Source organism: Cryptomeria japonica, chromosome 8 (assembly GCF_030272615.1).
Source record: "Cryptomeria japonica chromosome 8, Sugi_1.0, whole genome shotgun sequence".
Classification (NCBI taxonomy): domain Eukaryota; kingdom Viridiplantae; phylum Streptophyta; class Pinopsida; order Cupressales; family Cupressaceae; genus Cryptomeria; species Cryptomeria japonica.
This window is the reverse complement of record NC_081412.1, coordinates 332,510,292-332,532,749: the sequence shown is the minus strand read 5'-3', so window position 1 is coordinate 332,532,749 and position 22,458 is coordinate 332,510,292. Positions and strand designations below refer to the sequence as shown.

Here is a 22,458-nt window from a genome sequence, read left to right as displayed (position 1 = left end):
GCGGGCGCGATGAGCGGCAGCGGGGCGGTTTAATAAACCGCTTGCGGGAACCGCCGACCGCAGAGCTGGCGGCGGCGGTTAATAAACCGCTAGCGACTGGCAGTAGTGGTTGCAGCCTGGGCATGCCGTTAAAATGCCCGAAAAAAGTTTTATTTTTTATTTTTTGAGTTTTTTTTGCCTCGAAAAACATGCATGTAAGGACCAAACTGATTTTTTTTCCCAGAGCTAAAGTTGTCCAAACTAGACAAATTTTATATGAAAATGGGGGTTTTTGGGTGTTCTGAGCTCAATAGTGGGGTCCGTTTGAGATCAAAATGCTCAGAAACAAAAAAGATAGCCCAGATCCAAACTAAAACCTCTGAAAAAAAACTGAAACCATTGCCTCAAAAAAAAAATTTTCTGAAAAGAAATTAGGAACAAGCAGCAGCAGATGTAGGCTCTGATAGTTGATACCATGAAGAAATTGAGAAAGTACAACTTCTGAGAACCCAAGAGCATCTACAAGCAAAATACTTGTCACAAGAGAAGATTGGAAACAAAACACAAAAAAGACTAAAGAAAAGATTATCATTTAGAGAAGGAATGAAAAAGAAAAGTTACAATACAATCCTTATGACAAGAGAATAGAAACCCTAGAGATGTACAACCCTAAAGAAACCCTAAAGGGATAAAGAGTATTTAATAATTAGAATCTACAATATTATTAAATGCCTAAGTTTAGCTTAAGCATAGAGTATAATAGACTAATAATTAAATAAACAATTATTAGCTAATACAAGATAACTCCAACATCAACAAAGTTCAAATTTGTGTGCAAAGTTCATATCTATGGACATGAAGATCAACTCCACAAGTGCAAAAAAGGACTTAAGCAACACAAATAATTTATTGATGTAGATGCATTCACTTGTTCATTTCTAGAGCACTAGTAAATTGGCAACATCAATCACAAGGGTGTCATGTCCCCTTCTTTGATAAATTTTCACGATGACCTAAAAGCCCATATTCCATTTCCCATGGGCTTAGGAAATGACTTCACAACATTTTAAGTGAGTTATGCTTTAAGTTCTCATAATGTGACCACTTACAGTGTTATTATAAACAGGGCAACTAGAGCATTGGGGCTCTATAAATTAAACAATTATTTTATTTTATTCTCTTAAACTGCATTGCAAAAGACACTTGATGAACTTGACAAGGGGCCTTTTAAAGGGAAAGGAGTGTTAAGAAGTAAGGAAGAAGAACAAAGGAGGCATCCTTTTGATATTAATCCAAGTCCTTTCCAAAAAGATTGAGCATCTTGTTCATCTGTAGTGATGAGGACAAAAATCCTTTGTCCTAAAGATTGGAGCACAACCCCCCCGATTTCCAAATACTAAATTTCTGAACAAAAACCCCTGATTCAGACATGGGGCGATCTCAACCAAAGATTGCATTGGAGCTTCATATTGACAAGCAATTGGAATTCATGGAGATAGATCCTAAGCTATATCTTATTTGCTGAATCTGTATTAAGATTATCTCTAATATTTCTTAGAAGGCTGCTTGTTCAAAGCCAATAATGAATTGTTTATGCATTGATTATTGAGGATTCTTGTATAGAGCTGGTTTTGGTATATTGTTATGTTGTGGCTACTTGTAAAAGGGCTGATCCACTCTTGAGGAATATTGATATTCCATGGGCAGCTGGTATAGCACTAATTTTGATGTTGATAGGTGGCTAGTATAAGTGCCAATATCTAGTAATAACAAGGCCGATTGTTAGTGATATCACAGGGCATACAACACTGGATTGTGGTGGATTATCTACAGCTGGATTTTGTTGCCTATCATTGGTGATAGGTTATTCATGAAATATGGGTGCTTGTCATATCCCCCATATTATTATAAAGAAATTCCACATATTAGTGTTCATCTTAAACTAATGATCATTTAAATCTGACACAGACTGGTTAGTTGAAATTTAATATAAAGTAACTGCTTAATTGATATGCTTATCGATATTAATTTATCTGATATTTAAATCTAAAATTGATATTAATTTATTAATTAAATCTGATGTTTAAGTTTGATCAGAACAGATCAGAACTGTTATTAAGTCACAGACAGTAATATTCCCTTGTATATTCTTATAAAAAAACTTTTGAACATATGGTATTAAATAATACTAAGTTGACCAGTTAATTATTATTATTTTTTTTCTTTGATCGGTAAAAGGCCGAAGCCAGAATATTTTATTAGATTATAAACAAAATTACATTACATTACATTCTTCGCTCAGTGCGGGCGCCAGTAGGAAAGAGCGGAGAAGAGAAAACCTCCGGCCTTGCCCGGGACCTTAAGTCCAGTTAGATAATGACCATTTATGATTATATCATGACATCTTAACAACATTTATGATTACATCATGACCATTTGAATCTATCTTCCTGAACTAAGCATACACCTACAGGCCTAGATGATTTTCTCTCCCTTATCACATTTTGTAGCGATGGTCCTCCCTCGAGGGACTGCTTCTATCAACATTCTGCCATCCCTTTCGTTCATGCCTTTCCTCAGTTATCTTCACACCCAGACTTTTTGCTATCTCTGATATCTGCAAAAACTCTCAACACTGCCCTACAGCAAACCACTTCATGAATTGTTAGCCAATAAACATACAACTTTCAGATACCCCTGGCTTGCCTAACATTTTTCCCAACTGCTACTACAACCATGGTATCTTTTATATTGAGACAGCATAGAAGTCCTTTTGATGTTGACTACAAGATGAAAGATTACCCAAGTTACAATAGCACTGTGGGAAGTAACCCTACCCAGATCATTAACACAGCCTATAAGCTTCATGCTACATCTTTAATATAATTAAGTCAAACAGAGAAATAACAGAGCATGGAACTGAGAGGAAAGGAAAATCCATCTTCCTAAAAGAGCTTAAAATCATATCACTCCCCACAGCAAGTTTCAATCCCATTTTATTTTCATAAATAGATTCCTTTTCCTTCCCACCAGCCTATTTGAGTCATCAAGAAAGATTTTAAAACAACTATTCACTCTTATACCATAACCAAGCATAACCGAAAGCAGGAAAGATAATTATATAAATTGATACTCAAAATTAGCCAGACATTCATCGTGAGATATGTCTGCTATTTTTAAAAAATGAATCTCAGTCCCAGGCTTTTCAAACCAACTTCAGAGAATTAATAATAGTAGCGGCCACCCTGCCTACCTCTGCCTATACATTTAGATACATTTGTATATATCATCTATGCCTATATATATAAGGAAGGAGCTATGGCTCACCGCAGAAAGCCAAAATTTGAAAATTACTGTAGAGAGCTTTGTTTTCACAAAATTATCTGCTTTACCCACAAGCGGGACCTGTTAAATCATGCAAAATTTCTGAAGATGCAATCAATTCCAAGTAGACAGTGAAATAAAGAAAATTACCGGGCTAGAGACAGAAATAACATATCTACGCTAGATAAAATATTAACCTAATCACCCAAATGTCTATGTAACTTATGTCTGAAATAAAAGTTTAAACAATTTTAAGTATCACAGTAAACCATTCGTAACCATTCATAAAATAAACCAAAAAGAAACACAACAACTATCGTGCCGTTAGGGATCACTTCTTAGGATTTGGGAGAGGCCCGACACCTTCTCGACCGCGCCTTCCGCCATCCCTGAGCTAGCAGGGAGATGATCTGAGCTAAAGGCAGGGCCGGAAGGGATCTCCAAATCATCAGGAACAACTTCAATGTTTTCTGCCTCGAGATAGTTGGCCAGCCACCTATTACACGACGGTTTTCTGAAATGCAAAAGCCACATAAGAAAGGAAAAATTCCTCTGCCTTATCGGATTGTAGGCCACAAAGGCAGCCTCATCTTCAATTTCCAAGATTGGAAATCTAGGCACCAGGTTGTTTTTCCATGAGTCTGTCATAGTTGCAGGGCTTAGGAATAGTTAACTCCTCGTCCACGTTGAAGACCACCCTCTCCAGCTCACCTAGGAGTTCCTTCTTAAAGACGCTTCTACATAATTTCATCACCACCTCCTTGTCCCTCTGACAGTGCAAGGCCACCGCTAAGAACATTTCCGCTATATCAGAATTGGCCCTAGTGCGGTCCTCATTCTTAATATACTCCTCCCCAAGAATTTTCTTGACCGCCCGAATAACCAGGACATTTGGGGAGACCGGAATGCCTTTCAGTCTGTCTTCTTTGATGTCCCCTGTAAAAGCCATTTGATGCTTAAGCCCTACAAGCCTTAGCAGAGTATCCATAATGAGCTTAACTTTCTCTGTTAACCAACTGCTTTACAAACAAAGCCATTAATTATATTAATTGTGTTTTGAAAGGCGTCGTAAAATACAACCCAGCTATCTCGGTAAAGGACCGATTTGATCGCTTAAGAGTGTCAGAGGAGAAAGAATGAAGGGTCACGATGCAGGAAAAGTGGAGATAGACGATCTCCAAGATCAAGATTATTAATTGTTGGTTGAAAATTTTGTACACTTGGGGAAATATACAAAATTGTGCTTTCAACCACAGCACACGAGTAAAAACTCTCCTAATTAAGGGAAGGCTCCCCCTATCTAACTAAAACTGAAATAAAAACAGGATGGGACAGCAGTCTTCCTTCTTTCTTTAAGAAAGACAATATCCTTTTCTCTTCACAGAAAAGGATAGCGATTGAAAATGAACAGCAGTAACTACTCTTAAGTGAAATGAGAGAAAGGAAATGAAGTTTCCTGAAAGCGCAAAGACTTCCGTCACTTCCTTCGGGACGGGACAGCAATATCAAGCTCAAAGACTTGACTATTGGAAGTCCTATCTACCCTTTGCTATATTAAATTTTTACAATGAATAAAAGATAACAGCTCAAAGACTGGAATAATCTATTATTTTAACACAAAGACAAGAACTAATACAAGCTCAAAGACTTGCTGCTATTTCTTATCAAACAGTAATTTTCCTCAAGAATAGACACAAGCTCAAAGACTTGCTGCTCCTTCTAGAGATTTTCCTATTTTAATTAATCTTCTCTACTTGCAGCTCAAAGACTTCAAATCAGATTGGACTAAGCTCCTTTAGAAACACTTTGCATAGAAGATATAAAAAGATTCAAACTCAAACATGTAGCTCAAAGACTCAAAACTTGAGTAATCCTTCTTTCTTATTCTTCAAAACCTTCAATTCACATACATAAGCTCAAAGACTTCTTGCTGTAAATTTGGCAGAGTTTTTGCTTGCTTTCCAAAAGATATATTTACAATGGACCTCTCAAGTATTTATAGAAGAGGAACCTTGAGAAAAAGGTGGGAAGATCCTAACTAACTTGAGAGATTCTCTCAACCACCAAGACTCATTCAATAAATAACTGAGACTTCATTAATTATCTAAGAGTTACTCTAACTAACTAAGACTTATTCCAACTACAATCCTAATTGGACACAACTTGTAGTTGCCTTACATGTAATTACAAAAGTACAAGTAATGTGTAACTTGTATTTTACAAAAATTACTTTTACATGTAACTTGTCAAAACGAAATTACAACTAAAGATTACAAAAGAGGGAAGATTCAACTAAGTGTTGAAAAACACTTAAGTTGCCTTTTGTGAAGACACGAATCCTTGAAATTTTCTGATGCTCACTTGTAGTTCCTCGGGATTCGGTTCATGGGTGTTCTTAGCAACAACCATAGTCTTCACAATAGTGTCGTGACAACGGAGGAATGCAGAATTGTCTTTATCCAGGATAGACTGGATCTCATGCAAAAAGGCTTGATGTTTCATCAATGCTTGAATTGAAGCCGCCGAGAATTGTTCGCTCCTCCATTCATTATGAATCCTCATTTGTAAATCAGCAAGAACTTCTTCTTCTGCAATCAGCTCTCCATCCTGACTTACTATATTGCAAGAGGCCCTTTCACAATGTGAGACAATACCTCGATAGACTTCATCCCGGAATCTCCTTGCATCACTGATCTCCTCAATGAGGGATTTAAGAACAAGGGTTTTGTTTTCCATGAGTTCCTCAAATTCCAAGTACATGACCCTGGAAGAGATGATGGCGTGCTCCTGCAAAATACTCAGCTGTTGTTGGAGCATGGTACGCCAGATTGCCAGACTTTTCTCAACACTTTCCAGATTCTTTTTGAAAGTGTTAGAAGTCTGATCCAGTTTTTCCTCAATGGTTTCCAACTTAGACATTATTTGAAAAATGTCTTTTACCACTTGAATACATTGATCATGAAGCTGATCAACCCAGGAATCCAGTGCTTGTACTTTCTGAGCAGCCCTTTCCACTCCACGAATTGATTCTTGGGAACCAGAAGAACCTATGGAGTTACTCCCTTTAGCAGCAAGTTTTGTGATTTTATGAATGGCTGCCATGAGCTGTTGGTTTTCTTCTTCTAGCTTGTCTTTCTTTGCAAGAAGATCGTCACACCTTTGCACTAGTGAAGCAACAGAAAACTGAGCATCATGTTTAATGACCTCATGTGTTCGCTTGCCCAATTCTACCCTTGTAACCTTATAATCAACAGCTGACATTTCATCAACTGGTTTATCTGCAATACGTTCCACAATTTCAGCTACTTTCATCTTGTTGCTATCAACAGTTACCCTAGAGATAGTCTTTGCCTTCTTAGCAACTTTTGATCTAGACTGTTTGAGTTGCTGGTAGTCAAAGGCATCAGGTGAGATCTCCTGCTTCTTTCTTTTCGTGGTGAAAGAACTAAGCCATGGAGGCAAAGTCATCAACTCACTTCCAGTAGCAGCCGTAGGCAAAGGAGAAGCAGTTTCTGTTTGAATTACCGTGGTCACCCTGGGAGGAATATCTGTTTGAATAGCGACCACGGTTTGCTCAGTTACCAATGGGCATGAAGATTGCCTCATAAATTCTTCAAAACCAGAAGTGGAAGTATCAATTTATGATAACTGAATGCAAGTGGGATTATCTTCAGGAACTTCCAACATACTTTCTCGTTGTTGATCAGGAGAAGGCTCGTATGCTGAAATGGGAACTGCATTCTGAGGAGACTCATCTATGAGCAAATCGGGAGGAGAAAGAGGCGTCTCAATGGAAACTGGAGGAATGACCTCGTGAGGTGAGTCTGAAACTGGAGACCTAGGCGCATCGTCAGATTGCTGCCCCTCTTCTGGATTATCCAGATCGATCACCCGAACATGGAACCGTGATTTCTCCTTCCCACGAGTAGTCGTCTCCTCAGGAGGAAGCACTACTGCACGACTAACTCGTAACTTGATCCTTGTGCCTGAAGATGAAGCACCCTCCTTGTTATCAATCTGAATCTCAGACTTCCGTCCAAGAGGCCCTGTAGAATCGTCTTCTTTACCAACCTTGATTTTGATAAGTCTAACAGCATTACTTTTCAGCCATGCGTTAGTATTGGCCAAGATAGGCTGAAATCTATCAAGGATGGAGACGCACTCCTTGTGTGACCATTGGATCAAAGGAAGTGGAGCTTCCTCAACCCTTTGTGAAATGTATTCAGGATCAAGTATATGCCCGTCATCGATCATCCCTTGTGGGATATCCGCCAAGTTCAAGTCAACAATTTGTTCAACAGTGAGCCTGCAGTAATCCATCTTCAGAACTTCGACTTCTGTGCGGAGATCTACCCAGATGTCTTCAATGCGATGAACATGCACAAAGGATTTCTTGATCTTCTCCTTCATACCTCTATAATCAAAATCAGCTCTAGGTTTGAACCTCTTAAGCTTGATTTCCTGCAATTCAACCTCCATGGCCTTAGCCTTCACAGATGTGACAAGGGAGTATCGACCAATTTTCAATGGGTTGTGCTAGAGATCCCCATTCCAACCTTGTGTCTAGCGGACTGAAAAGTATGAACATCCATGATCTGTCTTCCCAACTCCATAAGAATTATCTTATCGGTTGGGTATCTTGGAAGCATGTATGGTTGTCCATCATAGCATCCAATCCTTATATAGGTGAAGGTGGAAAATTGCAGGAATAAACACCCATACTCAGACACCTTGACCCATGCCTCATCTGATACTCTTTTGTTTCTGAGATCCACGTCAAACTGACACATGAAATATCCGAAGAATGCATCTTGGACTCTTCTGAAATGTAGTCTGCTAGGTTTCAATAGCAACTGGTCATAATATTCCCTAACTGGTATAAGCGAGCGATCACCCTTGGTAGAAAGACCTGGAAAGTGTCTAAGTGACGCTGCTAAATATACCAAATAAGAATTCATGAAAAAGGTCATAGTGGTAGGAACTGCTGCAAGTTGTTCGCACAAAGCATCGCTGATGATTTCACCCCATGAAATGTGATGCGACTGCCATATGAACATAATGAATTGATACATCCATGGCTCAAAGACATTAGAGTGCTCAAGACCCATCATCCTGCTGAGAAGAGTGATGGTGTCTTCTATCTCCCACTTGAAATCACAACGGTACAACTTTGCCCATCTTGAGAAGGAAGGACGAGGCTCTTGGATCCATCTATTGATGTGTCGCTTGCAATCTTTTTCCCTTTTCATATAATACTCTGCTGCACTTTCTTTCGTGATTTCCATATAAACAGGTGCAGGAGGTATCTTGAAGACCTTCTCGATTGTATCCGCATCAAGACGAATTATAGCTTCACCATCATCATTTTTGATGACTCTTGACTCTTTGTCAAAATGATGGGCGCATGCAAGAACAAACTCAGGTTCTAGGGCAGCCACTGGGAAAGAAGATGCATGATGGATATGGCTGTCCAACAGCCGCTGCAAGTTGTTATCCTGTGGATCTTCCACCCTGTGAATGAATTCTGCCATATCAACGTGCCCTATTTCTGTGTCCCTGATGCGATCCAATGGAGAAGATACCTGAGAAGGTGTAACCTCATTCTGGTATTTGTCATATTTGTATTTCATTTTCTTTGGAGTTGGCGATGCCAGCAAATCTGACATTGATTGTGAACCTGGAATGCTGTGATGAAGACTTAATAGATTTAAGGCCACATCATAATCAGCTGCAAATATCATTCTTTCTTTTTCAAATGGGTAAAACTTTGATCTTTGAATTTCACGGTTTTGTGAGAGGAAGAGGGGAGATATGTAAAAATGGGAAAATCTTTACTTTGACCAATTTTGGATCTTGGGAGAATTTTCGCAAGTATACAAGTTGGAAAGTACATACATGCAATCGGGGTTTTAAAACCCGAATACAAGTACACTTGTAAATTCGAAAATGGAGAAATGGATGAAAAATGGGATTTTGACTTGCGGGAAATGATGGAAATGGAAAGTACGGATATGGGGAACGTGAATGAATGGAAATGGGAATATCCGGGAAAGTCATTTTCATGAAAATGAGAAGAACTTTTCAACATGTAATCCGGTTTTTAAAACCCGAATTTGCAAGGGAAGGGTATTTCACACTTTTCAAGCTTGGAATTTTAACCAAAAATAGTTAAATTCCTTAACCGTAAGGGAAGAACAAGAATTTCTAGCGAACTTGTAATCGAGATTAAAAATCCCGAATATAAGTTTAAGAGGGAATTTTAGGAAGAACAATGCAATTCAACAATTGCATTTCAAAAGGGAAGATTTCTTTCACGAAAACCAATTTTCAAGGGGAAGAACATCACATGCCAAAAATGCAACTAATAACGAAAAATAAAGAAAACAAGAAAATAATAAAATGAAGAGAAAAAAGGAAGGAGAACATACCTTTCTTAAAAATGCACAATGCTTCTCCAATAATGCAACAATTCTTGGAATGAAGAAGCAAAATCGGTATATCAAACCCTTATCACGTTTTTTGTAAAAAAATGCCCCAAATATGGCAGCAATCTTAAACTTGAAGGGGTAACATGCCAATGAAAGTGTGTATTTCAAGTTTTTTGGAGCAAAACGCCTAAGGTATTTGTTGGAGCAATGACGCCAAAGGTTAAAAACGCTGCCAAAATTTAAAAACGCGGCCAAAGGAAATCACGTGGCCTCCATCATAAACTCTAACGGCATCATTGAATGGTGCGAAAACCCTCTCACCCTCCACGCCTAGGTAGAAGAAGACAAAACGCTTAAGGAGTTTGCAATTTGTTAAAGATTTAACCCCTCAAAACGTGGCATTAAAGAAGAGCGTGGTTGCTGATTTAAGGCAAAAACCAGCAAATGTATCCACCAAATGGCGTGAAAGATGTCTAACAATGCATGAAGATAGGATGCAAACCAAAACGCCTCTTTCCTGCAACAATTTCTCCACAAAATTCGCCTTGAAATGGTCAAAAATCGTTTTTCCCTTGCATTTCGGGTTTTTTGGAGCAAAAGACAAGTTCGATTTGTCCAAAATGAAGCAAATCGGGTTTTAGATAGAAAACAACAAGTTCGATTTTCACTTTTCCCTCTTTCATGTCAAAATCGGGTTTTTTAAGACAAATTGCAAGTTTAATTTTTCACTTTTTCACTCATCAAGCCAAAATCGGGTTTTTTTGGACAAATGACAAGTTTAAAATTGTCAAAAATGCACTTTTATGTCAAAATCGGGTTTTTTAAGACAAATTGCAAGTTTAAAATACTTGTAAAAGGGAAATAAAACCCCTACAACAAGTTAAAAACACTTGCACATATGTAATGGGGATTTAAAATCCCTATTGCATGTGAAAACCACTAAAGTAGGGGTTTTTTGAACAAACTGCAAGTTTGCTTGCAGTTGGGTCAAAAAATCCCTATTTTAACTAAAAATGACCGAAACACAATAAAAAGATAAAAACATTAAAGGGGAAACTTAAAATAAATTACAAGTGACATATTTAAAACAAAAGTGCACATGTAATTGATCAAAACTTCCCCTACAAAGACCATAACAATGAATATCATTAAAACTTGCAGTTTGAAGAAAATTCTCCACCTGCAGTCTGGGTTTTAAAACCCGAAATTGAAGGAAAGGCATAGCAAACGAACCTAGAATTGGACGAAATTCGAAACGTAGTTCGAGAATGGACTGAGGATCAAGCCAGTCCAAGGATTAGTCGAAATTCTGCCTCAAGAAGCGTGCCATAGAGTAAAAATTTCAATTTTTTCATAAAAATTTCACTGTAGTGGTCCTTCATTTTTGAAAACAAAAATGAGGACAACATTAATACCGTCGTCGTTAGTTGAGCGAGCTACTTAGTTATAGCTGGCGCATGCGGCAAGGAAGGTCACATCATCGATTCTGAGTATAACGCCAAAAAAAGAGGATTTAATTTGAATAGAATAAAGGCTATGCTCGAGAAAATGTGCTGACAAGTTGATGACATTATAAATGTCTATAAGCATTTAACTCTCCCTAAAAGTTTGCATATATATATATATATAGATATGCATATCCATATATATAACCATATATATATACATACATCCATATATATACATATACACCTATTTATATATATACACATAGATGTCAACATGTTCATCATTATAAATGTAAATATCAATTATGCATATCTGTATATATTATATATATGTGTGTATTAATATATATACACCCATACATGTATATATATATATATATATATATATATATATATATATATATATTTATATATGCATATATATATATATATGCATATCCATATATATATATATATATATATATATACATATGTACCTGTAAATATATATATATATATCTAAATATATATTTATATAGATGTATATATGCAGAAGTTCGAAGATCTGAGAAAATCTATATTTGTTTATATATGAATATGTATTTGCACATGTATATTAATTAATGTATATATATATATATGCACATATACAAATGATTCACTGTGTATTTATCCCGAATACGACAAATATCCACAATCAAAAAATAAAGAAGAGGACCATGCTCTAATATCCAGCTTATCCCAGTTCACTCAGAAAATTGAGACTAAGCAAAGATCTCTGAGATGGATTTGGGATGGTCATCTAGACAACAAAGAAGTTTTCTCTACTAACTGAAGCCTAGCCCTTACCATCTGAAACTAACATACCTACCTTCATTCTAAAGGGGGTAGCATGGTTCGTAGGAAGAATCCCCAGAGAGATACCAAATCTTGACTCTTGGAGAACATCAATCCTAAGAAATCTAAACCTTATAGCAGGCTCTTAGGACAAAAAGAAGGACCCTATCTTAACTTAAAAATCGCCCATCAGCCTCTGCATTGGCTAATTCATCCGCCCTAGAGTTACCTTCTCTGTAGTTATGATTGAAGGTTGTTTTCTTGAATACCTTGAGAAGGCTTAGAGCCCTTGATAAGATTGCATTTAGCTTCCAATTAGGAAGACAACCTTTTCTAAGGCCATTGATAATAATAGCCGAATCTCCTTCTATGGCGAGCTTACTTATACCCATGTTTTGACATAAGAGGAGGCCTTCAACTAAAACTAAAATTTTTGCTTTATTATTGGATTCAATACCTATAGGCTTGGCCAACTTAGCTAATTCTCTACCAGCATCATCATGCAAACAACATTCGATCCCTGCAAGACCCGGATTCCCACGAGATGCTCCATCGAAGTTAAGCTTAGCCCACCCCTTTTTGGGGACCTTCCATTTGCAAGCTTCTCTTAACTCCTTTTTATTGGAGTTTCTCACTCCTACAAAGGGAGGGATCTTCAGACCTAACCACCTACCTCTCATTTTCTCATTCCAGTATGTCATCTCAAAAAGTTTACTAGGAAATTTAGATGTCCTTCTATTAAGAGTTTCTACTACTGAGGCCTCAATTTTATTCACTAGTTGGAGCCATTCCATTTTCTTTTCCTTAAAAAGTCTCCTATTGCATTCCTTCCAAAGTTCCCAAATTACCAAAGAAGGGGCCAATTTCCATAGACCTCCAAAGAGGGAACGTTGATGAAGAATGGGCCATGCCTGAAACATATCTAGAATGGAATTAGGGAGAGTTGAGCTCCATCCTAATTTGTTACATAACCAAAGCCAACATTTGGAGGCATAATTGCAATTTAGGAGGATATGATCCTTATCTTCTTCAGCCTTTTCACATAAAGGGCATCTACTGGGTCCCTCAAAGCCCATTTTCCTGAATCTGTCCGCAGTAAGAATCTTATTTTGGAGAGCAAACCACGAGAACAGCCCTGCCTTTGGCAAACACATCTTGTCCCAACACAAGATTGAGGGGACAAAAGTGCGTAAGGAGAGTTGCTGACTAAGGAGGAGACTATAACCATTTTTAGAGGTGTATTCTCTTGATTTCGATCCATCCCAAACAAGAGTATCTGACCCCAAGTTGAAGGAGACCATTCTATTCTTAAGGATGTCTTGGAGCTCCTGTTTCTCCATTTCTGGGATATCCACATGATCTAGAGATTTCCATTCCCAACCCTTAGCTAGGTCCTTGTCTATTGGCGTTATGTAGTCCCTGACATGCCTACCCCATGTGGATTCCAGCACTGCTCTAGACGTCTCTAGATTAGCAGTCTTATGTAGTGCCTTGAATCCACCCCAAGAATCCATCCAAAAAAGGGCTTTCTCACCATTGCCCAAGTTCCAAGATAATTTATCTAAGATTATTTTCCTGCAATCCAACATAAAATTCCAAATGCGACATCCTTTTGGAGGAGAAATTTCCCTAAAGAGGCTAGTATGGTCCCTACCACTAAGATATTTGTGGAATAAGATCTAAGCCCACTTGTGGTGGGGGGATCTAAACATTCTCCAGATTAATTTTGCCCCTAATGCTCTACTCTGGTCCTTAATATTCTTAATCCCTATACCACCTTCTGACTTTGGCCTGCAAATCTTATCCCAAGCCATGAGGGAGATCTTCCTCTTATCCGCAGTACCCTGCCAGAAAAAAAGACCTTCGATGTTTACTCAATTCTTTCTTTTTGGACTGTGGAAGGTTAATACATGATAACTAATAGATTGGCATTGATGCCAAAACCGATTTAACCATGGTCACTCTGTCTGCAAAGGATAGCCACTTACCTTTCCAGGTTGCTACCTTCTTCTTAATCCTATCTATCACTATATCCCACAACTTTGAAGATCCATTACCCTTATCTAAAGGCAAACCTAGATATTTGCAGGGGAGCATAACCAAATTAAAATTCAAAACTTTGCAGATGTTTTTTTGTAAGCATACCTTAGTGTTAAAAAAGAAGACTTCAGATTTAGTTGGGTTAATTTCTTGTCCAGAAGCCTTAGAGTAAGAGTCTAGGATTTGCTTATAAGCTCTCGCTTCGCCTATATCACTGAGACCATATAACATAGTATCATCCACAAATTGTTGGTGCGTGGTAGGATCTAAGTTGCTAGTAATTCTAATTCCTGAGATCTGATTGCTTTCCCTTGCTCTAGAAATAGCTCTACCCAATGATTCCGCCATGATGATGAAAAGGAAAGGGGATAAAGGATCTCCTTGTCTTAGACCCCTGGAAGAGCTAAAAAATCCCTCTGGAGTTCCATTAACTAACATTGAGAATTTAGGTGTTGAAATGCATTCAAATATCAAGTTAATCCATGACGAGGGGAATCCAAAGGCTTCTAGGCATTTGCACAAGAATCTCCAGTCCACCTTGTCGTAGGCTTTTCTAATGTCTAGTTTTAAGAGCATGCTATGGGTTCCATTCTTCTAGACAGAATGTATGGCCTCCTGTGCTATAATAACCCCATCATAAATAGACCTTCCAGGAACAAAACCCGTTTGTTCCTCACTAATCAAAAGAGGAAGGATTTTTTGAAGCCTATTAGCTAATGTCTTAGAAAAAAGCTTATAGATGGTGTTACACAGTGCAATTGGTCTGAACTCATCAAAATATTCAGGCTTTCCCTTCTTCGGGATGAGGGTCAAGAAAGTATTATTGATTTCTTTGAGAATATTACCTAAATTCCTCATGCCTTCAAGAGCACGCGACACCTCCTCCCATATGAAGGGCCAACACTTCTAAAAAAAACTAGTCAGAAAGCCATCCAGACAGGGGGATTTATCTGGATTCATCTGCATAAGAGCTGCTTCTACTTCTGATAAAGAGTATTTTGCAGTCAGACTATAAGTTTGTTCCTTACTTAGTAATTTGGGTATAAATTTTAGAAACTTGTCTTGGTCTGAGCGATGAGGACTCAAATCTATGTTGAGAATGTTGGAAAAAAAATCTACTGCCTCCCTAGAGATGAGCTTAGGATCTACCACCTCAGAGCTGTTACTAATCTTAATCTTATAGATTCTGTTAATGACTCTCCTAAGTTTGACACTATTGTGAAAGAATTTAGTGTTCTTATCCCCCTCATCCATCCACGTTTCTCTAGGTTTTTGTTTCCAAAAGACCTCCTCTTTTGCAAGAATATTTTCTTGTTCAAGGTGTTTCTTTTCTCTGAGAAACAAAGCTTCATCCATCCCTTTCAACATGACAGCTTCGTTTACTTCCACTAACTCTGCTTCCACCTGTGCCTTCTTGTCAAATATATTACCAAAGTGTTCCCTATTCCACAATATGAGCTTCTGCTTTATTATCTTAAGCTTATTGACTACCTTAAAGATCTCGGACCCAGAGACCTCTGCCTCCTTCCACCATTCCTCTAAAAGCCTAAGAATATTATCATCTCTCAACCACATCTGTTTGAATTTGAAAGGACATCTTTTTGGTCCTGAATCCACAAGAATGTTAAGTTGAATCGGAAAATGATCCGAGCCCGAGAAGGGTAAGATTGAGGCTTCTAAGGTATACGGAAAGTTGATGAGACTACCTGATACAAAGAACCTATCTAATTTTTCCACGATATTACTAAAACCTAACTTCTGTTATTCCAGGTAAAGGCATCCTTAACCATGTTAATCTCTACCAAGCCATTGCGATGAATCCAATCTACAAAGTCTAAAGTAGCTCTAGAGGTTTTGCCTTTGCCTCCTCGTTTCTCAGATTGATTAATAATAGCATTGAAGTCACCTCCTATGATGCAAGTCTGTTCTTGGGTACTACTTATGAATTCCTCGATTTCCTTCCAAACCCTCCTTTTGTCCTCATTTAGTGTCGGTCCATAAACATTAATAATGAGAAAATCTAGTTTATGTTTAAAACTGGTGACTTTGCCACTGATCCAATTGCCATGAGTTTCTAATAATGAGAACCCAATATTGCGAGGATCCCAAATCATGGCCAAACCTCCAGAGGCTCCAATGGTTGGTACTCCTGTAATATGTCTAAAGCCTAATCGTTTACCAAAAGAGGCTAAGTCATCTTTCTCTAGTTTGGTTTCTTGTAACATAAATAAATTAGAACTATAGGTAGACAGACAACGTTTAACAATCCGTTGCTTGTTAGGGGCGTTTAAACCCCTAACATTCCATGATAATACTTTCATGGTGTTGTGGGAAGGACCTTCCCCTTCTTTGCATGAAACATATATGTAAGTTTAACCTGGCCTTCAGCTATTCCATCATTAGCTCTCAATTCCGATAGGGATTTCCTGCCTCTCTTCTTACATGTTTGTTGAATCCTTTCAACTAGACTATCATTGATTTCCAATACATTTTTCTTTTCTGATTTAGGGTTTGTTTCCAAATTCGACTTCACCTACACGGGTTTGGAAGGAAGCAGAGATGTGGGTTTCTTACATCCCTCCTCAGATATCTTAGGTCTAGCATTATTAACACCCGATCTCCATCTCTCCAAGTTCTCGATATTTTATTTATTTTTGGCTTGTTCTAGGAAACCGGTTTTGAAAAACCTCCCTCAAGATCCTGCAAATGGGTGAATCTATTGGAGATGGTCGGCCTGAAAGAGCCTTCCAAGCGGAGAGGGTATTCTGTTTACCATTGAAACATCTTCTAGCCCTGGAAAACGGTAAGCCCTTCCTCACTGCCCTCTAATATCTCCTAGATTTCACCATCTGCCATTCTGATTTCGTCTGAGGAAGGGGAGCCTAGTTCCCCGAATTGCAAGCCGAAACCACATATTTTGTTTGCCCAAGAACCATTTCTGTCGCTCGATGTCTGGATATTTTTGCGGAAAAATTCGCAAAGCCATTTCGCAACATAAAATCTAAATTTTAAATATGGTTACTGGTTAATTATTATTATTTACATTAGATCTTAATTGCTGATTAATTGATATTAAATGAATATTAGTCGAACATTGAAAAGGCACGATCACCCCCATGGAGTATTACAGAGATTAAGAGAGGCAATGACCTTTCAAAGGGGTCGCTGCTACCAACAGATGTGGCTGGAGATATGTAACTCGCCACCCACGTTAGGAAGGATAAATACCGTCCAATAGACATGGGAGGGGATAGGTGGAGAAAAAAGGAAAAAATGGAAAAAGAAGGAAGTAAGAAGGAAAAGCCTACGTCCTGCCATGAATATACTTAGACTGATATTCAATTGGTAGGAATTCTGTGAAATGTATGTAGCAAACTAGAGATACATTGTTTGGTAATTTATGGCATGATAATATCTGGATATTACATGTTAATACGTGTACATTTATGACTGATATTGATAACTTCCTGCCCATTCGGTTGATCCATATTTATGAATCTGATCTTTGATATTGCTGAACTTTGTCTCTAGAGGAAGAACCGCTAATAAGGCACCCTCTCAGACAGAGGGAGAACCGTTATTAAGGCACCCTCTCAGGCAGAGAGAGAACCACCCTCTCAGGCAGAGAGAGAACCGTTATTAAGGAACCCTCATCAAATGACTTGATTGAGGAGAACCACTGCTAAGGCACCCTATCAAGACAATTAGGATTCCTATAGTTATGATCTAGGACTTCTGATTTTTTACATTACAGTGCTGTTTGCAAAATTGTTTAAGTTTCGTTATAGTAATTCTTTAAATTATAGTCTTTCCTAATTCATAAATCATAATTATTTTTTCTATTTTTTCTTATTTATACTATCATAACTGATTTATAAATGACAACCATTCATATATTGTATTTAGAAGATTATCCTCTACCTTGTGTTGCAGGTTATCCCTACCAAGGAGATAAGGAGATTCCCTTCTTAAAACCCTCTTGATAGCTGAAAAATTGTAATCTAGGGCAGCACACAGTAATTTAGGAAGAGGGACATTACAGTGCTATCACTAGAGCCCACTGTAATATATAATTTTATCAAGCTGCTATCACTAGAGCTGACTGATATTCATCATTTGTATGCAGCTGCTTCCATTAAAGCCAACTATGGTATTCATTGCTGTATTTGTTGCATTAAGCCTGCAATCTGGCCACTCCACAAGGGCCTGATTGGACCTGTTTTAGGGGTTGAATTTGATTGGTGAATAAAAGGATTTCTTTACTGTTATTGGGCCACTCCTGCAAAGCTGAGTTCTGGCATACTTGTTATTCATTTCAGTAGATCTAATATCCATAACTTCTGCACACATAATTCATAGATGCAGATCTGATAATTGTGTAGCAAGTAAAAATATTCAGTTATTGATTGTGTGGCTTACTGCCAATACTTGCCATTGGAATATTCTGGTTTGTGGAATTAGCTGTTGAAATTCATTGAGGTGAACTGAATTTTATCAAATAATAGGTAATATTCAATTCAGGTTATTACAAAGGAATCTCCATCAAGTTTAGAGCTAAGAAACATTGTTTTATTTATTTGAATGCAGGCATTTATTTCAGTAACATCATCAATCGCATCTCAATTATTCTAGGTTAACTGTTTGCCATTATATGATTTATTGCAATATCCTAGTCTATTTGTGTTGAGTGTACTACTTATCCTATACATTATAATTTCTTTGAGATAATAAGGGAGCATTTTTTGGGCTATATAAATAATATAGCATTAACAATGTAATGACCCTTTTTTATCTTGTTCCTATTTTTGAATGATTAGCCTATCATTCTGACCCTCGTAGGCTAATGAGGATGGACAAAGGGTCTCTTTCAGTTGGTATCTACTCCAGGATTCAGTATGCTTTGGTTTGGCTTTCGTTTGGCATCATTTGGACCTCATTTGCTATACATTTGTCATACTTACTATTTATAGTAAGACAGAAGCTCATAGAGAGGGGACCTTTCTATTTTTAGAAAATGCTTTTGGTCACATGGGGAAAAGCAGGATGAACTTCCGTTTCAGACGACAAATCAAAATGTTGAGTATTTTGGGAGTTATGAAGATTTTAGTGGCCCAATTAATATTAAATCATTAAATGGCTTATTATAAAGTTACAATTTAACATTGTAATTTCACTTAAGTTGAGGGTCAAGTCATCATTGAAAGGGGGCCATTAATACAATTAATTATGGGGTCCATTATTAATGAGAAATTAAAAGATTTCCTAAGTCTAAATGAAAATGACATTTTAAATGTTATGTATATTGCTTTATTGGAAATCGACCCATGTGGAGAATATAAGACTCTTCAAGCTAAATCAAATTCATTATGTGATTGTTATTTCTTTCAACTTGATATTGGAGAGCATTGGGATTTGGAGAGACCAAGGGTTTCTTCAAGTTTTCAGAGCTTTTTGGCATTGGAGTGCGTAGCTACTTCATTGTAACAGCAACCCGAGGTGGTGAAATATCTTCCTAGGGTTGCTTTTGAGTTGGCTGTAACCAGCAATCAAATTTGTGCAAATTGGTGAGAAAATACAAAGATTATTCGAGGGTTCCAAGATTATGTGTTTGCAGATCTGAAGATTGTGAAAGATTAAGAGTAAATCATTTGCAAATCAAAATTTATGTTGGGCTGCTACAGTGTCGTGAACAGTAAAAGCTACAGTACTTTGGCAATTTGGTGAAATCTACACAAGGGTTTCACCCCTGATTGAAGGGATTGCATGAATTAATGTTGCCAGCTCTTCATCGATTGGGGAGGCTTCATAATCAGAGTTATACTAGCTGTCTAAAACTGCATAACACGCAACTTATTCAGTCTGAAAACTAGAACAGCAGGTTATCGGACAATTGTTTGTTAATATTCCCTACACTTTCAGTCATATAACAGCAGGGATATTACAAACAAGCAAAAAATGTAACCATCAGCCCTCAATTTTGTTGTGTTGTCATGACATACCATACAACATGATCGAAACCAAGACTCACCCTTTTCAAGCCTGTGAACTTTTTAGAAGAATAGTGTTGAACTACAAAAATGTGTTTTAAATGCATGTAGACAATTGATCTATAAACTCAACTTGAAGAATAAATGAAGAAATTAATTTATTATTGTTCTAATTGATTTAACAAATAAAAGTTTTGATAAGAGATGAATGTTTTTGGGAATCCAGAAATAACATGCTGGGAATAAAAGAATTCAACACAATGGACACACAATAATTTACCCTAGAAACTCTCAATGAGGGAAAACCAGCTCTGATGGTGGACCATAATAATACTAGACAATTGAGCAAGTACAATGAGTTTCTATATCTGCAATCCACCCTTTACTCCACTAAATGCATAGATAATTGTGAAGCCTCCAATTACAACAATGAACCTGCTGAATTCTCCCTTATTTTGATCATTACAAGATTCTAGTTTTCCTTCCAATACTTCCCACTTCTATTTATAATTATTGTTCAGCTGAGCGTTCCTTTTGGACCCTAGAAAAATCACCAAGAAATTAGAAACCAAAAAGTTTCGATTCAGTATCAAATTCCATATTGCACAGTTGGGAGTCAATACCACTGGTGCAGGTTCATCCCGGACAGTTGGATTTGACCAGTGTATCTGTCATTTGTCTTTTCCTGAATCCTTCTTAGTATTCATATTTACATTTTTCATCACACTCACAGATCAACAATAAATCACAATTTGTTCAAAGAATGCAGCAATTTGTTCAGTTATAGAAGTGCCTAAAAAATGATTAGAGTTAGAAACTTTGATGGTGTTGAAAATTGAAAGCTTAATTGAAATTTTCATCATAGTTACAAATTTAATATTTAATACAGTAAATCTTTATTTTGATTTTGATATCTACACAAAATTTGGCATGAAATCAAAACATCAAAATTGTGTGCTATTTTTATCATATTTTTATTTATTATCTTTTCCCATGTTTTTCCCTGTTGGAAACTGTGTAATTGAAAAACATTTGCACTTCTGCCACATCATTTTTCTGCCATGTAAATGGAATATTAAGATCATTTAACAAATTAGATTTGTATGTTCACATTTCTAATGCGAAATTTGCTCTTTGTAATATCATCAAGGGAACCCACTTTCTGATGGGAAAACTAACGATTTGAAACTTCATGCAGTCCCCTACATTTCTTTCAACCTTGTGGCTAATTATCAGAAGCTATATGTATTTAAAAAAATTTAAAATGCAATGTTAAAAACAGGTTGCAATTTCTCAGGTAGGACTAGAACATAATTTTTTTTAAAAATGTTTCCAATGCGCAATGTAGTTTGCACATGCTTTGCCTGAAGAAATGAAATGCTCCAAAAAACATGAAACCCTAAAGAACAAGTTACCGTGAGCAGCAGCAACTGCTGGAACAGGAAGGGAGGTAGAAAATATGAATGCTCGGCCTGTTGATTGAATCAGCTGTTTCCATTTTTTGCTGTTGAAGGACAAAAATATTAGGCACATAAATTTTGTGTTTATGATGCTTCTGTCAGTTTGGATTCAAGTAAATAAATCTCTCTTTGCATGCAAAAAAAATAATAATTAAACAAAACAAGTGATACAAATAAGCAAGGGACACAAGGAGACTTAAGACATCTTTGAAGTGCACTGCAAATCTGCATCTCACCATGCACAAGGGTTCAGATGCTAAAAAGGGAAAGATGATTTCTTTCAACGAGACTCACTAATGGGAAAACGTGAATGTCAGAAAACTTGGAAGTCATCCATTGCATGCCCAATGAAAGATTTGTCAACAAAGTCTCTTGAAACTACTGTGACAAGTTAGACACTGCTTTGTGAATTTAGCAGCTTTTGTCATCCATTACAACCTTCAAGAATGGGTGTTGAGACATACATGGGTGCTAAGTATTGTAAAAATTAATAGAACACGACATTTTAATATTCTATTAAATAACTATATTGATCATTACAAAGAGTTTCATCTCCTTATATAGAGATCGGAGAAGAAACCACCCAAACTGCTAAACATTACATGACTCACTAAAAAGAAAATTAAAATAAAAGAAAGAAAACACTTACCACTAAGGTAGCTTTATTACAAATATAAACCTTATCTTTTAAAAATTTAATATTATTCTAATACACTCCCTTAAGACTTCACTAAAAATATAACAAACTAAAAACACCCAAAACCATGACTATGCCATTCTTAAAAGTTAAAACAAACCATGCACCAGGTAAAACTCCATCAAGTTGCCTCAAACCTTTGTAAAGATGTAACTTCCGAGCTGAATTCTTGAGTTCCGAGGTTACCACCTCTTGAACTCTTGAATCACTGATCTCCCGAACCATTGGAAAACAATCCATGTTGAGCTACATTAATGAGCTCCATCAAGTTGTCTCATA

The 22,458-nt window shown here is 37.1% G+C and overlaps 1 protein-coding gene across 2 annotated transcripts in view; it reads right to left on the bottom strand.

The window, feature by feature from the left end:
* The window catches only part of LOC131061525 (8-amino-7-oxononanoate synthase), a 209,135-nt gene that overhangs the window by 25,961 nt on the left and 160,716 nt on the right, over positions 1-22,458 (bottom strand). For both annotated transcript variants that reach the window (XM_057995255.2, XM_057995256.2), the window contains one exon: positions 21,438-21,526. In XM_057995255.2, coding sequence (XP_057851238.1) covers positions 21,438-21,526 — 89 coding nt within the window. The remainder of the gene's footprint in view (positions 1-21,437; positions 21,527-22,458) is intronic.